Here is a 21,535-nt window from a genome sequence, read left to right on the forward strand (position 1 = left end):
ACAGTTTAATTCATGTTTATTTGCCTTAAGTAATATCAAACACAACACCTTACAAAAGATAAAACACAGGATCGTGAAATCCAGCACAATCACCCATGACACTAAGAAGGGTTTGAAATGGATGAGAATATTGTACTATACTGATAATAGATGATCAGTTTTATGTTCAATGATATAAAAAAAAATCATGAATCTTTAGTTCCTTGTTGCTGATCCAATAGCCCTCTTCTCTTTATGTATGGAGTAAAGTACTTAGGGTTGTCAGTAAACAGCTTTATCTTTTTCCTTATTTGTTTCCAAGTGTCTTGAAAATAATTGCTGGGATCTCTTGCCATTGCCTGAAAAAAAAAAAAACATAAATACAATAAAAATAACAATGAAATATATTGAAATGTTATTATAACCTACACGCAAGCTGAATAAAAAATGAATTACATAAAATAATGCCACCCATTATGAAGCAGTGAAAACAAAAGGCTGAAGTAATAAGCAGGAATAAAGGGAAAAAAAAAAAAAAAAAAAAAAAAAATAGCAACATGACACTACCTAAAGGCTGGTTCACATGTGCCAATATGTGACTGAAATTGCAAGTCGTTAGAAGTATCGACTGAGCACTTCTATAATGTTACATATAGTGACTGGATAGTATCGACAAGTTGGCAACTTGGCGTGAGGTGAATGTAAACAAACAGCTACCTGCCAAGATGTCTTCCTCCAGTGACGATGCTGATGATTTAATTTGTTATTTATTAAATTAATAATACTCGAGGAAATAACCTAATAACTTGTAACTACCGAAAAGGGAGAGCTATGTCTATAATATGTCCCCACCAGAAGATAACCTAACCTAACCAATAATTTGTAATTTCCCAATCAAAGGCTTTCATCCACCGTGGATGCTTCCATAGTTATCATTAATTTCCAATATGGTAATATGAGGTTGTAAAAAAAAAAAAAAAAAAAAAAAAAAAGGGGGGGTGGGGGCTTGGTATCGTTATATCAATTAACTGATGAGTTTATGACTGGCAAAGTTCTGTCCTACCCCAACCAATAACTAAAAAGGTTATAATCAGAGCAAATTAGTCTACATTTCTCATACGAAAATTATTAATCTTAAGAAGACTATGCACAATTGTGATCAAATTAAATCCTGACAAGTCTTCAATCCTTACCTCAAACAAAACCCTGCATTGACGGAAACAGCTCTTGTTGAGCGATGATTTGTGCACGCTTTTTTTTTACTGTTTAATTAATTTCTGGGGTCCCAGATGTGTTCTTTTTCCCTCACCAACTCTAACATTTTCTCTACACCTGGAGACCACATTTTCAAAGCTTACTTTGTGACATCACAATGTAAATAGAATTGCAAATTGACTGAACAAGACCATGTTAATCTTGTTTTGTGATTGGTTTTTCCAGTTGCTAAGCACCAATATTTAGTAGAAACTTTACTGACTTGCAATTTCAGTTGCAAAACAGGGTGAACCTGCCTTAATGAGAGAGAGAGAGAGAGAGAGAGAGAGAGAGAGAGAGAGAGAGAGAGAGAGAGAGAGAGAGAGAGAGAGAGAGAGAGAGAGAGAGAGAGAGAGAGAGAGAGAATATAATAAGAGAATCCTTCACTGAATTTTTTTTGATATACAGTATTATGTAAAAAAAAAAAAAAAAAAAAAAATACAAGTTTTCCTAATTTTTGTAGCTTTTATATTTAAATTTTTGAGATGCATTTTTTGTACATACACTTGACAATTAATGCATATATAGGAACAAAATAAGACAGACGAATCAGCTCCATTAACTAATAAATAATTCATGTGTCCTGTATTTCATAATATAATTAACATGATGCAATTACATAATTTAGATACATAAACTAGAATATTGTTATTGTAAATCCCAAGAGCTTACAGATGTATAGATCATTACGAAAAATTTCAAAATTTTGCATTGACTTTTAAATATCTAGTATGGATAATTTTGTGAGAAGTTGGCCAAATATGAAACATTTTTTATTATTTTCTAGTAATAAAGACAATAAAAGTATAAAAAATAAGACAGCATTATATAGTATGACATAAAATACTCTGCAACATAGTGAGATATGGATATATAGGATTTTAGTATGTTTTTCTCAAAGCAAGTGACATGGCCAAATAACCAATCACTAGAATTAACAGTTTTTAGGACTACTCTGGCATCATGGGGGAAGAACATAGTAATTGTAGTGTCCAGCTACCATAATCTATTGTTCATGGCGTAGTGGCATGGACACTGCAGCAGGAATCAATTGTTTGTCCAACAATTTTGTAATGTAAGTTCAACTAAGTGGTATGAGTGTGACATACAGCATTGTTCTCACCAGGATGCTCAAGGTGCCTATTTTTTACTAAAATTGTTGTTTTCATATACTAGTAAGTTGATCTAAGTAATCTGGACTTAGTGATACAGACATGCCTTAATTCTAAATAATACAGGCATCTCCTAACTTTTACTGTCATCTGCATTAAAACATTTCCAATCAATGGAGTACTGTTTTGAATTCCTGGAGATGAGAAATTAAATTTATATGTGAATTTAACTAGAAAACCAATTTAAACACATTTATCCATGAGACAAATTCAATTTTACCCATTACTACTAAAACAAATTATGCAGAACAGTATAATACATAAGCCCCTTGCATCTTTATGTATAAAGAATGACACTGTAGGCATATTCAATATTTAACATTGTTTTTGTGTGAGAATGGTGCATGTTTGGTGCTGCCATCTGGTGGCACTCACAGGTTTACCAAATTTCCCCATTCTTGTTTCAGTGTTATAGAAGCTAATAATACATTGACATAGCTATCTCAGGTTGCAACACTCTTACCAGATCATGGCAATTCTGTTTTCAATTACTCTATCTTAGGTATCATTTCATATTTTTCATTATGAAGAGGAAGTAAAGCTCAAATCTGTTTAGCATTTTCAGTGAAATATTTTAAATCAGCCAATCAGACTAACATCCTCTAAGAGGATGGGAACCTAAGACAAGGTGGCTAAAAATCCCACCATTGCGAAAGATAAAAAAATATTCTTAGACCGTGGCCTGTACATGTAAAAAGAGCAAACCTCACCATAGCAAGCATATTGGATCTCTCTACAACAGAACCCAAAAGCCAAACTGGCTTACTATTGATAGATAATCACAAAACTATTCTTTTTATCATGTACAAAAGCTCCTTTGTTAATAGATATGCAATTTGTTTTAATTGTGATGTTGCTTGTGATCAAGGCATGTAGTACGGTATGGTACAAAATTACAGTACAGTATGAATCTGAGGATAGTAAAAGTACGGTTTGATATTTTTCTAATACTGTAGTATGGTATGGTATGAAAGCACAATATTTTTTTTGTACCTTTTTCATACTTTTTTCTGTACATTTTTTCGTACCAAGATATAGAAAAACACCTGCATGCTGCTTGTAATGAGGTCATTCAGGTGACTAATGAAGTGAGTGAGGTCATGTCTGCTGCAGAACCTTGAGTGGAGTGACAAGGTCATTAATATTAGGTCAGTGAGGTCTCAGCCTTCCCAAGGGATTAAGGATGGAGTGGCAGCCTGTATGCATGCTGAGAAATTACAGTACGATATTTTAGCGTACTAGTACGGTATGAATGTGATTTACTGGTACGGTAATAAATTACAGTACTGTATTTTTCTTTGGTATGAATTACATAAATCAATCATACCATACAGTACTACATGCCCGCTTGTGATTAATAAATAGCTTTATTTGTATGTTACAGAAAAGTCCATCATTTCTCGCATTTCCAGCAACATGTTTTACAGATCAATCAATATGTGATGAAATATTGAACAGAAATGTGTTTTTCCATTTATGTATAAGCTAGATATGAAAATTTGACCTACAATTATAGTAAGCTGGTAATGAGTAAATTTACTTCATCATTATGTGAACATAGACATTTCATTAAATTATACAATATTCATATTGTTACTTGAAAAGAATATCCTTGGTAAATAAACTTATCCCTAATAAGACGTACAGTATTCCCTTACCTTGTAGTCATCACCATACTTGTCTAGCATGGTAGTTGCATACACCACTTGTGCATTGGTGAGGCGTACACCAGGCTTCTCAAGCTGAGCCTCCTTAGATGCTTCCTCCTCCAGTTGTTGTACCTGATAATATTAATATTAATATTAATGATGATGATGATGATGATAATATTAATAACAATAATAATAATAATAGTAATAATAATAATAATAATAATAATAATAATAATAATAATAATAATAAAAATAATAATAATAATAAATAAATAGTATATACTAAAATTAATATTATAAATATATTAAGTCTGTCTCTTAAAAAAAGTAAGAAAAGATAACTAATACATAGCACACAATCTTCACATCCACAGCACTCTCATAGCCTCTTGGCCAACAATGGAGAAAAGAAAAAACTCCGGTCCTCACTTTACAGGGATCAGTCACACAGCTTGGACATTTTCGTTCAGAACAAGGTTCCTTCACAGCAAGTACTCTTCCCTACCAAACTTGAATCTGAGATGTATTGGATGTCAGGATTCAGAGACTTAAGGATGCAGTTATGCATACAATTGTCATATATACATGTGGATGGGGATCCATTTCCACCAAACAACGAATACGGATATTAGATAATAGCTTCCTTACAGATGCATTTTGGCATGTGTTCAAGATTTTGGTATAAAATACTACTTAACGCTAATTATTGCCCGATAGCCACTGTGGTAAGTGCTCAGCACTGCCGCAATATTTTCTGTAAAATTACACAATACAAATTTAAGGTCCAGACTGAAAACAATATATTTTCTATCAAAATTACAGAAAAAAATAAATGTAATGAAACCTTCAAGAATCTGCTTGTGATATTCATGGGGATTGTAAGCATGTATAAAAGTTTATCCTACATGAGTCATTGAGAAACTGAAAATATGATTTCTTTTCTTTTCATAAAATCATAAAATGTGTGTGTGTGTGTGTGTGTGTGCGTGTCACACACACACACACACACACACACACACACACACACACACACACACACATATACATATATATATATATATATATATATATATATATATATATATATATATATATATATATATATATATATATATATATATATATATATATATTTTCTTCACTATATATTTTTAATATATATATATATATATATATATATATATATATATATATATATATATATATATATATATATATATATATATATATATATACACAGTAAACCCTCACTATAACGAACCAATTGGGGGGAAAGGCGTGACGTTATATCCGAAAGTTCTTTGTATCCGAGGGTCGGTAATCCATCTTTTATAACGACCTAAGTTCGCTATATGTGATAAGTCGTTCGGTCATGCATCCGCCCAGGAGTGTTTTGTTTACATTTCCACACATCCACAAGAATAAACTGGCGTGTCATGCCCTTCTCGTAGTCACGAATCACCTCGAACTTTTTACTCATGGAGAGAATCTTCCTCTTAAGTTTTCCAGAAGTAGACACGGGGAAAGGTGTCCTAGAGGCCATTCTGAGCAATATAAAATACAGTAATACTGGACGACAAGCACAGCGAAGTGTATACAATGAATGCTGGGTGTAGACTGAGACAGGGAGGCGAGCGGGGCTGCGGGCCCACGAGGCTGTGTGACGCTAACTGTTCCTCATGTGCCGAACCGAGCTTGCTATTTACTGATCTGAGTTCACTATATCAGAGGCTTGTTCGGCCAGAATAATGTGTTCATTATATCCGAAATTCGTTATATAGAGGTTCGTTATAGCGAGGGTTTACTGTATATGTATATATATATATATATATATATATATATATATATATATATATATATATATATATATATATATATATATATATATATAAAATATCATAAGAGAAGAAAAGTGTGTTTACTGTTACAAAAAAATAGTCATTGTACCAAGTTGAAAGATCATTATCGAGACCATACAAACAAGTTAGAATTGCTGAAATGTGAGTGCAATAAATGTCTTTTTGGACTGAAGGATACTATGAACCAGTTGGATGTTCAATACAAAGTTTTAATATGAGCCCTTAAAATGTTTCAGGCAGCAGTATAAGAGGTGGCAGTATGGACAGGCACTCACTGAATGATACACATGAAAATGAAACTGTCTCATATCATCAGTGACTTCTCTGTTGAAGGATATGAGACTACCATCATCCACTATACACTCTATTTAGTGGATTTGGGTCTTCAGGATAATTTTGTTAAAAAAAAAAAAATAAATAAATAAATAAAAATTGAAGTTCATCCTCAAAAATATTAATTTTACATAAAAAAAAAAAAAACCCTTTGCTGAGACCTGTACACTACTTGTCACATGTCTCCAAGCATGTTTCACACAATTTCAAAATCAGTTACCCCCAAAAATATAAAAATTGAACTTACAGCAGTTTTTGAAATTCTCTGCTCCTTTTTCTTGGATTTTCCAGGGAGCAGTGTTTCTCGTGTACTCTGTAAAAGTAATGAAAACTATTACCAAGATTATCTAAGATTACAATTATCTCATTACAAATGAATACTAACTTTATATTACAGGAAATGAGTTATGAATTATTGACAAAAATATATACATATATTTATCGTCTTTATTCTATTTAATTCTAACTTCCTTGTATTGAAGACATAGCTATCGGAACATGAGTTTTAGAATTAGTAAGAATATCACAACATGATGCAAGGTAAGCAATCCATGATAATGAAATACAATTTCCATCTCAAAACATAAAGCTTACTGGTTTAATCTTTTCATGATATAGGAAAGATTTTCAATGTTATGATATCACATCTGTTGAATTCAATGATCTTTTTACAAAACACTGAAAATGAATAAACAAAAACTCCCTTAAATAAGATGTCAAAACATGATCTAACTACTCAAAATCAAATATGTTGTACCTCACCTTCTTCTCTGACAGGCCAATCTTGTTCAAATTGTAGACAAGGCCCATGTTGGACACATTGGTGGAGGCGGGCTTGCTGCTGTCCCATGCCGACTTGACTGCTGAGCTGATGTTAGATTGTTCAATATCATTATTTGATAAAAATACAAAATAGGATACATGATGTTTTTTTTCTTTAACATTCCAAAAGTACTACAATTCAATGTTAATTATTGGCAGCTTACTTGACTATACATTTGATGTCTTTATTCAAATGTATCTGCTAATATGGGCAATTTTCTTAAACTTCTTTTAACAAAAAAAAAAAAAAAAAAAAAAGTTCCAAAGGAAAATGATAAAACAATATGTATTCCAATACATTCTCTAAAATTAGTAATTTCTTGATTTTCATTCAAATTTCATTACGTATCAGTTTTGTAAATATGACAGATGAAATACTTACCAATTAATGACTGGATTGAGCTTCTTCTGAGCGCTTGCCTTGCGTCTCTTGGAAGCAATTCGGTATCGGGACTTGTTGCGAGCCTTCTTCCTTGACCTCACACCCATTATTCACTAAGTCTTGAACCATGAAATGAAAATATTCTAATCAATTTTGGACATATCTTCAGAAGACAAAAGAAAAATACACATGATTTCATACACTTAAGGGAGCTCACATGAGGCAATTAGTAGAGCAGTCAGTAAGTTTCACCCAACAGCACTCACATGGTGGAGAGCAGCTACTGGCTAGCTGCTGATCAGACCCACAGAATGGTTTTCTGGCTGCTCCGTTAACATGCCTACACAAATACAGCCAAGAATTGCCCATGTAAATCACCCCCCTCTAAATTGAGGCTCCTAATATAACAGTTGTTATGTATGGAACCTTTTCTTCTACCTGTTAGTTTAGTTGGAATGTCTTCTGATCCCGTAACATACTCAAAAAAAAAAAAAAAAAAAGGGATGAACAGGAACAAGATTAGAAGAACTGTAATGGAGTGAAGAAAGTGACAACAGAACAGACGACTGTGATAGATAGAAGAGCTAGAGGAGGCAGCTGGTGAAATATGTGGCTAATATAAATGGCCAGGGAACACGGAAGAAAAGGATGGAGGAGTCTATACAGTACTGAGGATGTAGAGGAATAAGAATGAGACAGAAAGGTAAAGTTAATCTTTGATTTCAACACAAAATAAAAACGATGACAGAATAAGACAATGAACTAAGAAACTTTAAAGAGCGGTACAGGTCACACATTAATCTAAATGCTTATACATATACTAACTGTTCTTTTCCCACTTTTGTATGGGAGGATAGGCGGATGAGGGCGTCCCTTGTCTTCAAGAAATACAAACAATGCTGCGTAAACTCCTCCCACCGTCTCAGCCTTTCCAGTGGAGTAAACACTGCCCACGTGCTGCGTGCACCCTCCGATCTTGATCCTGACGGTGCTACTTCTCTTTCGCCACTTACACGGTTCTCTTAGGACTTATGTCATTGATACCGTCCTCTAGAGTTATTGAAAAGTTTTCTAGGCTGATTGAAACCGTTATTTTATTAAATAGTTGAAGCCGTCCTCTTAAGGGGTCGAAACTGCGTATCAAAAGGAGAAAAAAAGGTTGAAGGGTTGATCAAACTTTTTTCCTACGAAATCTTATCAAGATTTCTTACCAAGACGAGGGTCTTGATCCCCCATCAGTCACTTCTGCACTCTCCAACCAAAACTACAAGATACTGCTGGAGGACTGCAGGACGGTTGGCTAGTTTTAGATGCAGAACATAACTCCATAAAGACCTAGCTAACAATTACTCATAAATACGATGACCCAGGAATTGTTCAAGCAAATGTTTGAAGGACTGGAGAGAATGAGCTGACACAACTATTTTAGGTGGAGAATTCCAGATGCTGATGACAGGTAATGAGAAGAAACGACTTCTGACGTCAGTGGAGTGATGAGGCACTAATATTATTCAAACTGTGATTCCTTGTTGTTCTCAAAGTAACTCAAGAAAATAAATCATTTAGTTGAGGACTCAAACCACTCAAAATCTTTCACACTTGAATTAAATCAGCTCTCAGCAATCTACCCTTATTTGAAAAAAAATTCAGTCTAGATAATCTTTCTGAGTATGGTAGATCACCAACATCTTCAACCTTTTTAGTCAGCCTCTTCTGAACAGATTCCAGCATGCGTACATCACCATCAAGAAGTCAGTATTCCAAACAATATTACCAAAATCAATAATTGGCCTAACATGTGTGGCAAAGATTTAATACATGAAAGAAGGTGATCTGCATAAGGTACCTCCTTGCAGCAAATTTCACTGATGTGAAGGTGGAATTTCAGTGAGGAGTCGACTAGAAAGCCTAGGTCTCGAACAGAATCTTACCTGAGAGGTAGACATAATGAGAAGTTAGAATGTGTCTTGAGAATTGCATATAAGCACATTTATAGAAGGAAAAGGAAAGACCCCAAGATAGACTTTTTTTGGTATAGTAAACTGACATAATTTTATAAGACATGAAAGCATCACAAGCATTTGATTCCTTTGACGGAACAGCACAATACAGTTTGAGATCATCAGCAAACAAGACTGATTTGCAATTAAGATCAGCGGTGACATGGTTAATACATATCAGAAACAATAGGGGACCAAGGACTGAACCCTGAGGAATACCACTAGGAACATCAGATACATGACTAGAGGAGTGATGAACAACAACTTTCATTTTTCGACAAGTAAGAAAATCACAGATCCAGCCAAGCAGAGGATTTCTGATACCAATTTGAAATCATTTTGATAATAAGACATGGTGGTTTAAACATCAAAGGCCTTACTGTAATCAAAGATTAGAACATCCACATCTTTTTTTTTTATGCAGGAGGGACAACTGGCCAAGAGTAACAAAATATGAAAAAAACCGCCCACTGGGTTGCCAGTTCCTTTAAATGTCACGTGAGTTATCCAAAATTCATGGACAAATGTCTTGAGACTTCCTTCTTAAAAGAAGTCAAGTCGTAAGAAGATGGAAATACAGAGGCAAGCAGGGAGTTCCAGAGTTTACCAGAGAAAGGTAAGAATGATTGAGAATACTGGTTAACTCTTGCATTAAGGAGTTGGACAGAATAAGGATGAGAAGAAGAAGCAGCGAGGCCGCAGGAGGAGGGGGAGGCATGCAGATAGTAAGATCAGTAGAGCAGTTAGCATGAAAACAGCGATAAAAAACAGAAAGAGCTGCAACATTTCGGCGGTGAGAAAGAGGCTGAAGACAGTCAGTCAGAGGAGGGGGGGTTGATGAGACGAAAAGCTTTTGATTCCACCCTATCTAATAAAACTGTGTGAGTGGAAACCCCCCCTCCCCAACAAACATGCGAAGAGTACTCCATACAAGGACAGATAAGGCCCTTGTACAGAGTTAGTAGTTCGAGAGGCGAGAAAAACTGGCGGAGACGCCGCAGAATGCCTAACTTTGTAGAAGCTGTTTTAGCAAGAGATGAGATGTAAAGTTTCCAGTTAAGATTATGAGCAAAGGACAGACCGAGGATATTTAGTGTGGAAGAGGGAGACAGTTGAGTGTCATTGAAGAGGACGGGATAGTTGTCTGGAAGATTGTGTCGAGTTGATAGATGTAGAATTGAGTTTTTGAGGCAATCAGAAATCTTAGAAAGATCAGAAGTCAGGCGTTCTGTAGCGTCCCTGAAGGATTCTTTGTCTCTGAAAGGACGTGGAGAGATGTAGGATGGTATCATCAGCGTAGGAGTGGATAGGGCAAAAAGTTTGATTAAGGTCATTAATGAATGATAGAAAGAGAGTGGGTGACACGACAGAACCCTGAGAAACACCACTGTTAATAAATTTAGGAGAACAGTGGCCATCTACCACGGCTGCAGTAGCACGGTGGGAATTTAGTTAGAGAGTGACTATTGAGTAAAAGCCAGATGGTGGAAAACTCGGAAGATTCGAGAGCGTGGGTACGAGAGCAAGTTAAGTCGTTGCGCACATAGACGCAACATCCACCTTTGGAAAGAAAATGAGGATAGAGAAAATAGGAGAGAACGGAGAAAGGGCTATTGTCAGTTGCCTCAGACAGCTGTGTTTCGGTGAGGAAAAGAAGATGAGGTTTAGTAGAGGAGAGGTGGTGTTCCACAGATTGAAAATTAGATGTAAGACCGCGAATGTTGCTGAAGTTAATGAAGAAAAAGTTGAGGGAGGTATCAAGACATTTTGGGTCCCTACCGAGAGAGCAGTCCGACCTGGGGACATTTCTGATCCCCCTCCCCAGAAGGGAACTCCGAGGTTGGATTTGGAGTCGCCATTTTGAATTTTGAATCTTAAGTGAAGTGTGTGTGTGTGTGTGTGTGTGTGTGTGTGTGTGTGTGTGTGTGTGTGTGTGTGTGGTAAGTGCATATATTTTTATGTGAAGAAGGAGAGTTGTCTTTAGAGGGCAGGCTGTGACTGTCCCCTTGAGCTGTGAAACAAAGGGAAACGCTCAGTGAGATCACAACTAGCTTTAATGGAAAGTTCACAGTACCCACTGAAGTAGTGCTATCAGATCACAAGTTCTTATATGCATTTACATATAGGAACTTGGCCTAGGGTAACAAAAAGATATGACAAAATGAAAAGCTCATTAAACCTTACGTAACAGTCAAAAAGGAAAATTTATGATTATGTCATGGTGAAGTGTCTCGAGACTTCACTCTTGATAAAGTTCAAGTGACAGGCAGGGGGAAATACAAATGTAGACAGTGAGTACCAGATTGACCAATAAAAGGGATAAAGACTGAAAATTCTGGCTGATTCCTGCATTGAGTTGAATTTTTGTATGAATCAACAATTTCCATTTTTGTACGAAAGACAACAGAGAAAAGGGATAAGTACAAAATAATTTTCAATTTCTAATGAATCTCTCGCATACTTCAGAAAAAAAACCCATAAAGGAATTCAATATAATTATCATTATCTTTCTGTAACAGAGAAAGATAACACCTAAAACAGTATACTATACGTATATAGGGAAAAACAAACAACATGTAACACATAAGACAATAATATATATATATGTATTTAGGTAGAAGTTGACTTAAAACATACACTTAGCTTATTACATGGTTTGATCATTGATAACAAAACGAAAAATCCGGCAACTAAATCGAGAATGTCTTGAAAAAATATATGTGAATACTTAATATAAAATATACTGTAACATGAGAGACAGAATAACTAAGCCAAGTTCGCAGTGCTGCAATACTGTGGCCCTAGTGAGGAAGGGAGGGCGGGGGAAGAGGATGTGCTGAGATGGAAATGATAATCGTGATACTAATGGTAATGACGATAATACTAGTAAATAATATATAAAAAGTATTTCTTTCAAACAAACAAACAAAAAAAAAAAAAAAAACAAGGATAATGAAAAATAGACAAAGACATTAGTTCTATAACATGCGCTCCTCCATTTATCTGCATCCCTTCCTGCCGCTTTCAGCTTAGTGGTCGAGGGAGTAACTGAGAGGAAGGGTAAGATTTTACTTATAGTGACACCCCAGGGCAGCGACGGCGGTGGTAGTGGTTACGACGGCGGTGGTAGTGGTTACGACGGCGGTCGGGAGAGAGAGAGAGAGAGAGAGAGAGAGAGAGAGAGAGAGAGAGAGAGAGAGAGAGAGAGAGAGAGAGAGAGAGAGAGAGAGAGAGAGAGAGAGAGAGAGAGAGAGAGAGTGTTACAAAGAAAAATCAATGCTACGGAATTATTGGTATATCTGTTTATGAACACTGAACATCAATATCATAACATCCATATCATTATTCAATGTTTATGTTTTAGGAGCGGCATTTATGGTCCTTTTCCACCGTACAGCTCCACACTGACACATACATGCGCACACACACACACACACACACACACACACACACACACACACACACACACACACACACACACACACACATATATATATATATATATATATATATATATATATATATATATATATATATATATATATATATATATATATATATATATATATACACACACACACACACACACACACACACACACACACACACACACACACACACACACACACACACACACACACTTTAATGCCTGTATCATACAGCTGCGGGAGGAGGAAGTTTCAAGTTTCTCCCAGGAACGTAAGACCTCTTTCACTTCTGCAGCAGTATGTGACTGCAAAGGTCACGTCCTGGTACAGCGCGCCTTGCACGTGTCCGGTGTACGGCCATCGGCAAAGAAGGATCTCCTTCTGCTGCTGCTGCCCCTGCTGCTGCTACTGCTGCTGCTGCTGGTTTGGTGAGAGAGGAGCGGCGCCTCTTACTGAGCTCCCGATACTGGTATGATAAAATTCAGAGTACACAATTGGCATGTGACAAAAATATGGCTTTAACACACAGCAAAGGAGCACATGTACAGCAGCCTTACTATTGTTGACTAATATAAACACTGCGAACAACAGTGAACATCGACGCCTAATGGGCAGGTGCAATATATTCACATCACCTGACGTGCTGGCACTCTCCCCTCATGCCCTCACGTCTTGCACTCTGCATTAATCTCCATGGATTCTAAAGCAATGCCATTGGTTGAGCGTGGAGTGAGTCGCCCGTTGATGTCTGTACATATTTACTGAACACTTGTATCCAGCGATGGTGTACATGGGCTGTAGCAAAATAACAAAACACTGCATGCACTGGACACAGAGGACGTCTAGTCACTTATTAGGCGGTGGCTAGTGTAGTTTCCTTTTGGATTATTCCATTAACCACCTGACTTAGCATTCCCTCCCACACACCCACACCCAACCACCCACCCACCCACCCACCCAGCCACACATACACACACACACACACACACACACACACACACACACACACACACACACACACACGTATACTGAGTTTAGAATACTGTACTACATACGAAATCAACTAAATTGTCCGAAGGGGCCATTCTTGAAACAGAATATACATAGTGAATCTTCAATTCTATTCATATATCTGAATTAGTTTTAATATCACGGGATGTATCTCAAGTATGGTCACGTGAGTGCCTTGTAATACGTATCACCGTGAGAAGAGAGACAGAGACAACAGAAAAAGAGACTCAGGGATAGTTAGCATTTTTATCCTCTGTTACTAATGACTATGTTGTTCTTTATTAAGGAAAAAATTGAAAAAAAATCTCGGTAATGAATTAACTTTGTGCACTTCAGTCAAACACAATGAAATACAAGATAAAATGTTTCATCTTCACGAAGGTACAACTGCAATAAGGACGAGTTGAAGCCATTACATGTAACTCGGTAGTTATCTACACGTCGCTTCTCAGACCATTGACTTCTCTATCTTTGAATCATTTCTAGAAAATTTGGTGCGTTTCCCTTTGACTGGTTCCTGGAAATGCCGTGATCCTAAGACAGTAATTGAGTTGCGATCTTTAATGAATGAATAACAAAGTCAGAAGAACTAGTCCCCCTCCCAGCCTGAGGTAGTGAGTCATGACATAAAGCAACTTTGAAACAAAAGGAAAGTAAGACTTATTAAGGGCAGAATTGAGAAACCCGCTATATACCATGGCGATAATGAGCTTCCTTTATGCTTCCGAACCTCAAGTAAAGGTGCGGGAGGAAGTTGGCTAGGAGGGGGACTTGCGTGAATAAGCATGCTGGAAAAGTGTTCCTGTTGGTGAGCATGGGAAGTATGTGGTGGTGTAATGCGTGTGTGTGATGAAAAGGACAGTGTGGTGTGGGGCGTGTGGTGGTGCTGCAGAGGCATGGGACCGGATGAGAGAGAGGTGGAGATTGGTGAAGAGAAGAGTGTAGAGTAAGATCTAGCGGTTGTGTTTTTTGGATGTGTGAAGTGAAGTTTTGTGAACGAAAATAATCCAAGAGTGCTTCTTTATTCTTAGGGGGCGGGGTGGAGAGGGTTGAAAGTTTACGAGGGTAAAAGAAATCCACTCCGCTCCGCCCTACTCCACTCTGGGCGGCTAGACTAGCAATACATTGAATAGAGGGAGTTTCCTCTATGGCACCAAAGTGTACGCTCTATTCATGCTGCACATCGACACACTGACTACCGCTAGCGTGCCCACTGGGTGCCTGCAGTGAGCACTGTCCAGGTACACATTTGAGAGAGAGAGAGAGAGAGAGAGAGAGAGAGAGAGAGAGAGAGAGAGAGAGAGAGAGAGAGAGAGAGAGAGAGAGAGAGAGAGAGAGAGAGAGAGAGAGAGAGAGAGAGAGAGAGAGAGAGAGAGAGAGAGAGAGAGAGAGAGAGAGAGAGAGAGAGAGAGAGAGAGAGAGAATAAAGCTATTTACATTATCATAATAGTTTTATGCTTAAGTTAGTATCGTTTTAGCCTGACGCAGAGCCCGCTGCTCCTGCTTTACTATACGTAATGCCTCAACAGGAATGCTCCACATTTAATGCTCTATTTATCTCTCAATTTCTAACCGAGTCTCGAACCATTACCCCCTCCCCCCACCCACTACTTGTACATTTGGTGGTTCGCAGTCTCCGTTTCACTTAAAGGACTAAGTACCCAGAGCACCGTGAACAGTTTGGACACACATGTTTACAAAGGTATTTTGTGCAACACGTGGTAGAGACAGCCGGCTCTATCTTCTGAGGTCGTCGCTATTCATCCACGTTGGTCTCCTCGCCTTGCTGTATCGAGACCCCAGAAGATGAATGTCGTCCCGCGAGGCTGTGCTTCGTATCATCTTGGGAATTACATCTAACGTGTCTAATTCTCCATAACAAAATGACCAACGCTTAGTTTTCCTGACAGTGACATCCCCGTTACAAGACGTATCATCAAAGTTTCCAGGCTTGGAGAAGGTGACATACGTGTTCCCGAGACCATCACCTCCTGCGTGGATTACAACATTCAGTGGCTCCTCTTGTCTCAAAAACTCCTGCTCAGCTGCTTCTTCTCCCTGGGTCCTGAGGAGCATCCTGCTGTCTGAATACTTAGTATCGATCATGCTTTTTATCACTGGCCTCTGAGAGCGGGTTCTCCTCACTGACTGCAGACAGCTTGGACTGGCCGGTGGGGATTCGCAGGAGCTGCTGAGAAATATGCTCCTCGTTTGCGGAAGTGTTGGAGGATACCGTGAGCCTGCCGATGAACTCTCCTGTCGTGGGGAAGATACAATGGTTAATTAAATATTTGAAGATGATCTCAGTAAGCTAACATTTAAACAATGAGAGCATCATGCAGGCAGACATGCTTCTCCGAGCGGACGAGTTAGCCCTCACCACAGCATGATTCGGCACAACACACACACACACACACACACACACACACACACACACACACACACACACACACACACACACACACACACACACACACACACACACACACACACACACACACACACACACACACACACACACACACACACACACACACACACACACGGTAGCCAGAGGACCGGGTTCGATTCCCCGGCCGGGTGGAGATATTTGGGTGTGTCTCCTTTCACGTGTAGCCCCTGTTCACCTAGCAGTGAGTAGGTACGGGATGTAAATCGAGGAGTTGTGACCTTGTTGTCCCGGTGTGTGGTGTGTGCCTGGTCTCAGACCTATCCCAAGATCGGAAATAATGAGCTATGAAGCTCGTTCCGTAGGGTAACGTCTGGCTGTCTCGTCAGAGACTGCAGCAGATCAAACAGTGAAACACACACACACCGCGTAGTGTAGTGGTTAGCACGCTCGACTCACAATCGAGAGGGCCGGGTTCGAGTCCCGGCGCGGCGAGGCAAATGGGCAAGCCTCTTAATGTGTGGCCCCTGTTCACGTATCAGCAAGTAGGTACGGGATGTAACTCGAGGGGTTGTGGCCTGGCTTTCCCGGTGTGTGGAGAGTGTTGTTGTCTCAGTCCTACCCGAAGATCGGCCTATGAGCTCTGAGCTCGCTCCGTAATGGGGAAGACTGGCTGGGTGACCAGCAGACGACCGTGGTGGTGAATTACACACACACACACACACACACACACAAAGGTCTGAATTACATTTATTCCTTTATATTAAATGCAGTAAACTCTACCAGAGACAGTACAACATGCATACAAGACAAGTCACTAGCGTCAGTAAGACAGTACAGTTAATTTGGAAATTTATTTGAAGTCACGATGTCTCAATGACAACGTGTTGGTGGCTGACACGCCCGCTGGAGATTATTCCTGACTCCATTCCGCAATGGGATGAGTGTCCCTAAACATCCTGAGGTATGACTATAATAGTTGCACACAATGACAGTACAAGGGTACTAGACGAAAAAACTACACAAAGATATGACTAGTCTACTTCTGAGTTGGAATAATTAAAGACAAGAAATGACTGAAAGGTTAAGCTACAGAAAAAAAAAATGCTTCCAAGTAGATATTTGACAGTGAATACTATAAATGATGACAATAACGATGGTAATATTGATGATGATGATGATGAATGATAATGATGATAATGGTAATGATGATACTGCTACTGCTATTTCTACTACTACTACTACTTACTACTACTACTACTACTACTACTACTACTACTACTATTACTAGTGTTATTACTATTAAGGATGATAACTATGAAAATTATGAGGATAATGGCAATAACGATAATAATAACAATAATAATAATAATGATAATAGTAATAATAATAATAATAATAATAATAATAATAATAATAATAATAATAATAATAATAATAATAATAATAATAATAATAATAATAATAATAATAATAATAATAATAATAATAATAATAATAATAATAATAATAATAATAATAATAATAATAATAATAATAATAATAATAATATAATAATAATAATAATAATAATAATAATAATAATAATAATAATGATAATAATAACAATAATATTAATAATAACAATAATATTACTAGTAGTAATAGTAGTAGTAGTAGTAGTAGTAGTAGTAATAGTAGTAGTAGTAATAATAATAATAATAATAATAATAATAATAATAATAATAATAATAATAATAATAATAATAATAACAATAGTAACAACAATAATAATATTTTTCAGTATCATTAACCTGAAGACATACAGATGAAAAACAATGAAATCTTAAATGCGTGTAGTGTGTAGAAAGCTTTCAAACACATGAGAGGGGTTCGTGATGTAAGCCAGGCACGGAACAACCAGCCATCCCCACTCTCTCTCTCCTTCGTGTGTGTGTGTGTGTGTGTGTGTGTGTGTGTGTGTGTGTGTGTGTGTGTGTGTGTGTGTGTATGCTGTACATGCTTATACCTAGAAGCTGAAATTTATTCAGCTTATCTGAAGCTGAAGGTTAATTGTTTCTTCATCGTTCTTCTGTGTTGTGGTTAGGAACGCATGAGTGAAGTTATGAAAACAAATGATGAACAGGTGACATTGGTAGGGATCTGAATGATGAGAATAATGTCAGTGATGAAAATGAAAATGATGCAGAGTTTAAGGGATGCAGATCATAGGTTGTGAATGTCACTTGACGGATCAACGGAGCAGGATGGAGGGCAAGTAGTAAGGAAGGAAAGAGGAAGAGCCACCAACACAACACATTACAGCCTACACAAGGACAACGAGAGGAAGGTGGTCGCTACCTTCATAATTAGAGGCATATCTCGCCGGGCGTAGCCCCTACCCTTGGCTGGGCCTGCAGCAGACAAAACATCACGTTTCAATATACATACAGCGTCTAACGGAGGACAGAGAGGCTGGAGACGATCAAAAGTTAGTGTGCGGAATGAGACAGTTGGCAGAAGACTCGTCGGTGAGGAAAGAAGTAAGCAATACAGATGGCACAGAGAGAATGAGAAAGAAGATGAGGCTGGAAGTTTGTGAGAAGATACATGAAAACATTATATACACAGTTTCTCTGTCATCCTATAGGCACCGTAAAATTAATCTGGAATCTCATTCTCTCACACAAAATTTCACCAGTCTTTTAAGCGAAACAAAGAAAATAATGTTTCTACTGTTATAATTTTTTTTTTAACTAATTCTACTTATGTAAGACTTTATAATGACTAGATTGCTTATTATTGGCAGATTGGCAGGGGGATCTGACAAGAGTTGTGACATAGGGATATGACGTGGCAGCGAACATATCCAGCCCGTTCGGCTGTTGTGCACATCCTGCGCCGGGATGTGCACAACAGAAACTCACCAGGTGGTTAGTCGCAGTAATAAAATGAAGAAGGTTGAAAAGTGAGTGAGATCATCATCATCATCATCATCATCATCATCATCATCATCATCATCATCATCATCATCATCAGAGAGAGAGAGAGAGAGAGAGAGAGAGAGAGAGAGAGAGAGAGAGAGAGAGAGAGAGAGAGAGAGAGAGAGAGAATGGAGGTGAGACTGAACCCTATCCTCCTCTCGGCATCACATGTAGTGAGCTACCATTGTTATTTATGAATAGATAGCACACAATACCTTATTCAGCCAACAGTGCGATAACCAAGCATTGTGCAAGAGTGCGCGGTGAACACGCCACGCTTGCGTGAGAAGCGTGATACCACCAGAAGCAAAATCTTAGCTGTGTACACCACCGAGTGAATGCCCCGCCGAGGAATTCCGTGACCTCGACTGATGAGTCTCCCACGCAAATAATTTGAGCGAAATAGAATATTCGTTATTCAGATGTAGTGACCATTGCATACAAAGTAATTTCTGCAAGAATACACAAATGAGAGCTTTACCATTTTTCTATTACCAATATTTTGTCTTTTATTGAAATACAAACTTTGTAGAAGTGTATATGTTTGTAAAGGTTTCGAAATGAGATATCAAAATAAAGTTTGATGGGCAACTGCTGTAAGGAATATAATTATAAGAAAAGAGTATACAAAGAAAAATTCAGAAAAATGATTCTCAACTTATGTTCTCATGTCGGGGGCTGATAGCTATCTTCCTCAGTGATTTGTATGGCGCAGAGCAAGATTTTGTGCGTAGGCATGCATTTTTGGTCCATTTTGGGTCGAACCGGCGAGCGGGGTACACACCGGCGGGGCATTCATCTTGTACAAACCCTTACATACAGTTAGTTAGGCGTGACACTCACCTTCCACGTTAGACTAGACAATATGTTTGAAATATTCCTTGTTTGGGGGATGAGAGAGAGAGAGAGAGAGAGAGAGAGAGAGAGAGAGAGAGAGAGAGAGAGAGAGAGAGAGAGAGAGAGAGAGAGAGAGAGAGAGAGAGAGAGAGAGAGATGAATACAAACCTTACGTATAAAATGATGATGTACTATTGCTAAAATCCTACAGTGCATTTTACTTATATATATATATATATATATATATATATATATATATATATATATATATATATATATATATATATATATATATATATATATATATATATATATATATATATATATATATATATATAGAGAGAGAGAGAGAGAGAGAGAGAGAGAGAGAGAGAGAGAGATATATGACAAAAATAGAGGAAGGAAAGAAGTAATAAGAAGACGGAAAAAAGAAACTAACGAAAGGACGAGACACAGAAAAGAGCCCCATCAAAAAATAAGAATAAACTACGTAATTGTGAAGGAGGAAGGATAGCAAGAAAGAAAAGAAAAAAGAAAAAAAAATAACAGGAAGGATCAGAACTATTAGAAATATCAGCAACTATACAAGAGATAAAGAAGAAAGATCAGCTGCTAATAGTGCCATCAAACAGCGGAAGAAGAAGAGAGGTGACAGTGAAGAGAAGTACTAACTGGCTACGGCGCTATTGTCAGCTATCGAACTCTTCCATCACTGTCCTACCATTGTTACTCTGTGAGGTGTGCGAGGAGGAGCGGAGGGAGTCGGTCAGAATACCTCGGCTAGGTGAGCTGTGGAGGTGAGGACACAGGTAGGTAACCAGTTTCCTCAGGTGCTTTCTGCCGTAGCGTCTGTTACGGCGGAACAGCACGTACATACACCTGGAAGAGGAGGAATTAACAAGTCAATGTCATGGTAGTTTTGGTAGCAGTGGTGGTATACTTGAGGTCGAATTTGAGAAAATAACTGTATTTCAAACTCCCCATCCACTATATAATGAGGAACAGATACCAGGTGAACTTAAGGTTGAAAAAAGTAGCTTTATTATCATGCATATTGCTGAAACTGTGTTTACTGCAGCTTCAGAGAAATTCAGCAGATGCTAGATGCTCAGAACACCATCCTCAACCACCAGCCACCCTCTTGTAGCTTTCAAACACGTTCCTCTATGCTTTTATTCGGTTCCTCGCATTCACAACGCTGCCTGCTAATATCTTTGTTCCTCTCTCAACTCGCCTAATCACTTCCTTCGCCATTCCGTCCAGTATCTTTGTGTTTCGTCCCGTCCCTCCTTGCCCTGCCCCGAACCCCGTCACATGTCTCCCGCAATCCCCCGTTCATTCCTATCAGTGTTAAGGCTCCTCCATTAGCCACACCCAACTGTCGCCTCGTTCCACGCTACTCGTACTGTCAAAGGGTCATCAGAGGCCATAAAGAAGGTAGATAATGCGCTTCG

General features: G+C 38.0%; 2 protein-coding genes and 1 long non-coding RNA gene across 5 annotated transcripts in view; 1 reads left to right on the top strand and 2 right to left on the bottom strand.

Moving 5' to 3' along the window:
• LOC123518291 (nucleolar protein 16-like) lies at nucleotides 1-8,436 on the bottom strand. Of its 2 annotated transcripts, none has more exons than XM_045279025.1 (6): nucleotides 8,279-8,436; nucleotides 7,454-7,572; nucleotides 7,012-7,117; nucleotides 6,497-6,562; nucleotides 4,064-4,186; nucleotides 1-338 (listed from the first exon to the last, which is right to left on the bottom strand). In XM_045279025.1, the coding sequence occupies exons 2-6, from the start codon at nucleotides 7,558-7,560 to the stop codon at nucleotides 186-188; spliced, it is 555 nt and encodes a 184-aa protein (XP_045134960.1). In that variant the 5' UTR covers nucleotides 7,561-7,572; nucleotides 8,279-8,436; the 3' UTR covers nucleotides 1-185. The 2 variants fall into 2 exon arrangements, with proteins under 2 accessions (XP_045134960.1, XP_045134961.1); XM_045279026.1 differs by having other exon boundaries at nucleotides 8,293-8,425.
• Nucleotides 8,437-14,900: 6,464 nt separating this feature from the next.
• Nucleotides 14,901-21,535, bottom strand: part of LOC123518102 (prostaglandin D2 receptor-like) — a 129,852-nt gene continuing 123,217 nt past the window's right edge. Inside the window, exons 9-11 of one of the 2 annotated variants that reach the window (XM_045278716.1) lie at nucleotides 20,803-20,960; nucleotides 18,622-18,674; nucleotides 14,901-16,148 (exon numbers count right to left, since the gene is read on the bottom strand). In XM_045278716.1, the coding sequence (XP_045134651.1) occupies nucleotides 15,630-16,148; nucleotides 18,622-18,674; nucleotides 20,803-20,960 (730 nt within the window). In that variant the 3' untranslated portion in view covers nucleotides 14,901-15,629. The remainder of the gene's footprint in view (nucleotides 16,149-18,621; nucleotides 18,675-20,802; nucleotides 20,961-21,535) is intronic. The other variant, XM_045278717.1, reaches the window with a different exon arrangement.
• LOC123518104 overlaps nucleotides 20,817-21,535 on the top strand; it is a 169,929-nt gene continuing 169,210 nt past the window's right edge. The window contains exon 1 of the long non-coding RNA XR_006678670.1: nucleotides 20,817-20,890. This is a non-coding gene — a long non-coding RNA (uncharacterized LOC123518104). The remainder of the gene's footprint in view (nucleotides 20,891-21,535) is intronic.

The sequence above is a fragment of the Portunus trituberculatus genome, chromosome 43 (genome assembly GCF_017591435.1).
Source record: "Portunus trituberculatus isolate SZX2019 chromosome 43, ASM1759143v1, whole genome shotgun sequence".
Classification (NCBI taxonomy): domain Eukaryota; kingdom Metazoa; phylum Arthropoda; class Malacostraca; order Decapoda; family Portunidae; genus Portunus; species Portunus trituberculatus.

Excerpts from the sequence above, each read along its gene's own strand:
- LOC123518291 (XM_045279025.1), bottom strand. The coding sequence starts at position 7,560 with ATGGGTGTGAGGTCAAGGAAGAAGGCTCGCAACAAGTCCCGATACCGA. Across the intron at positions 6,563-7,011 it reads TTGGCCTGTCAGAGAAGAAG|AGTACACGAGAAACACTGCT; the intron begins GTGAGGTACAAC and ends TTACTTTTACAG. Across the intron at positions 339-4,063 it reads AGTATGGTGATGACTACAAG|GCAATGGCAAGAGATCCCAG; the intron begins GTAAGGGAATAC and ends TTTTTTTTTCAG.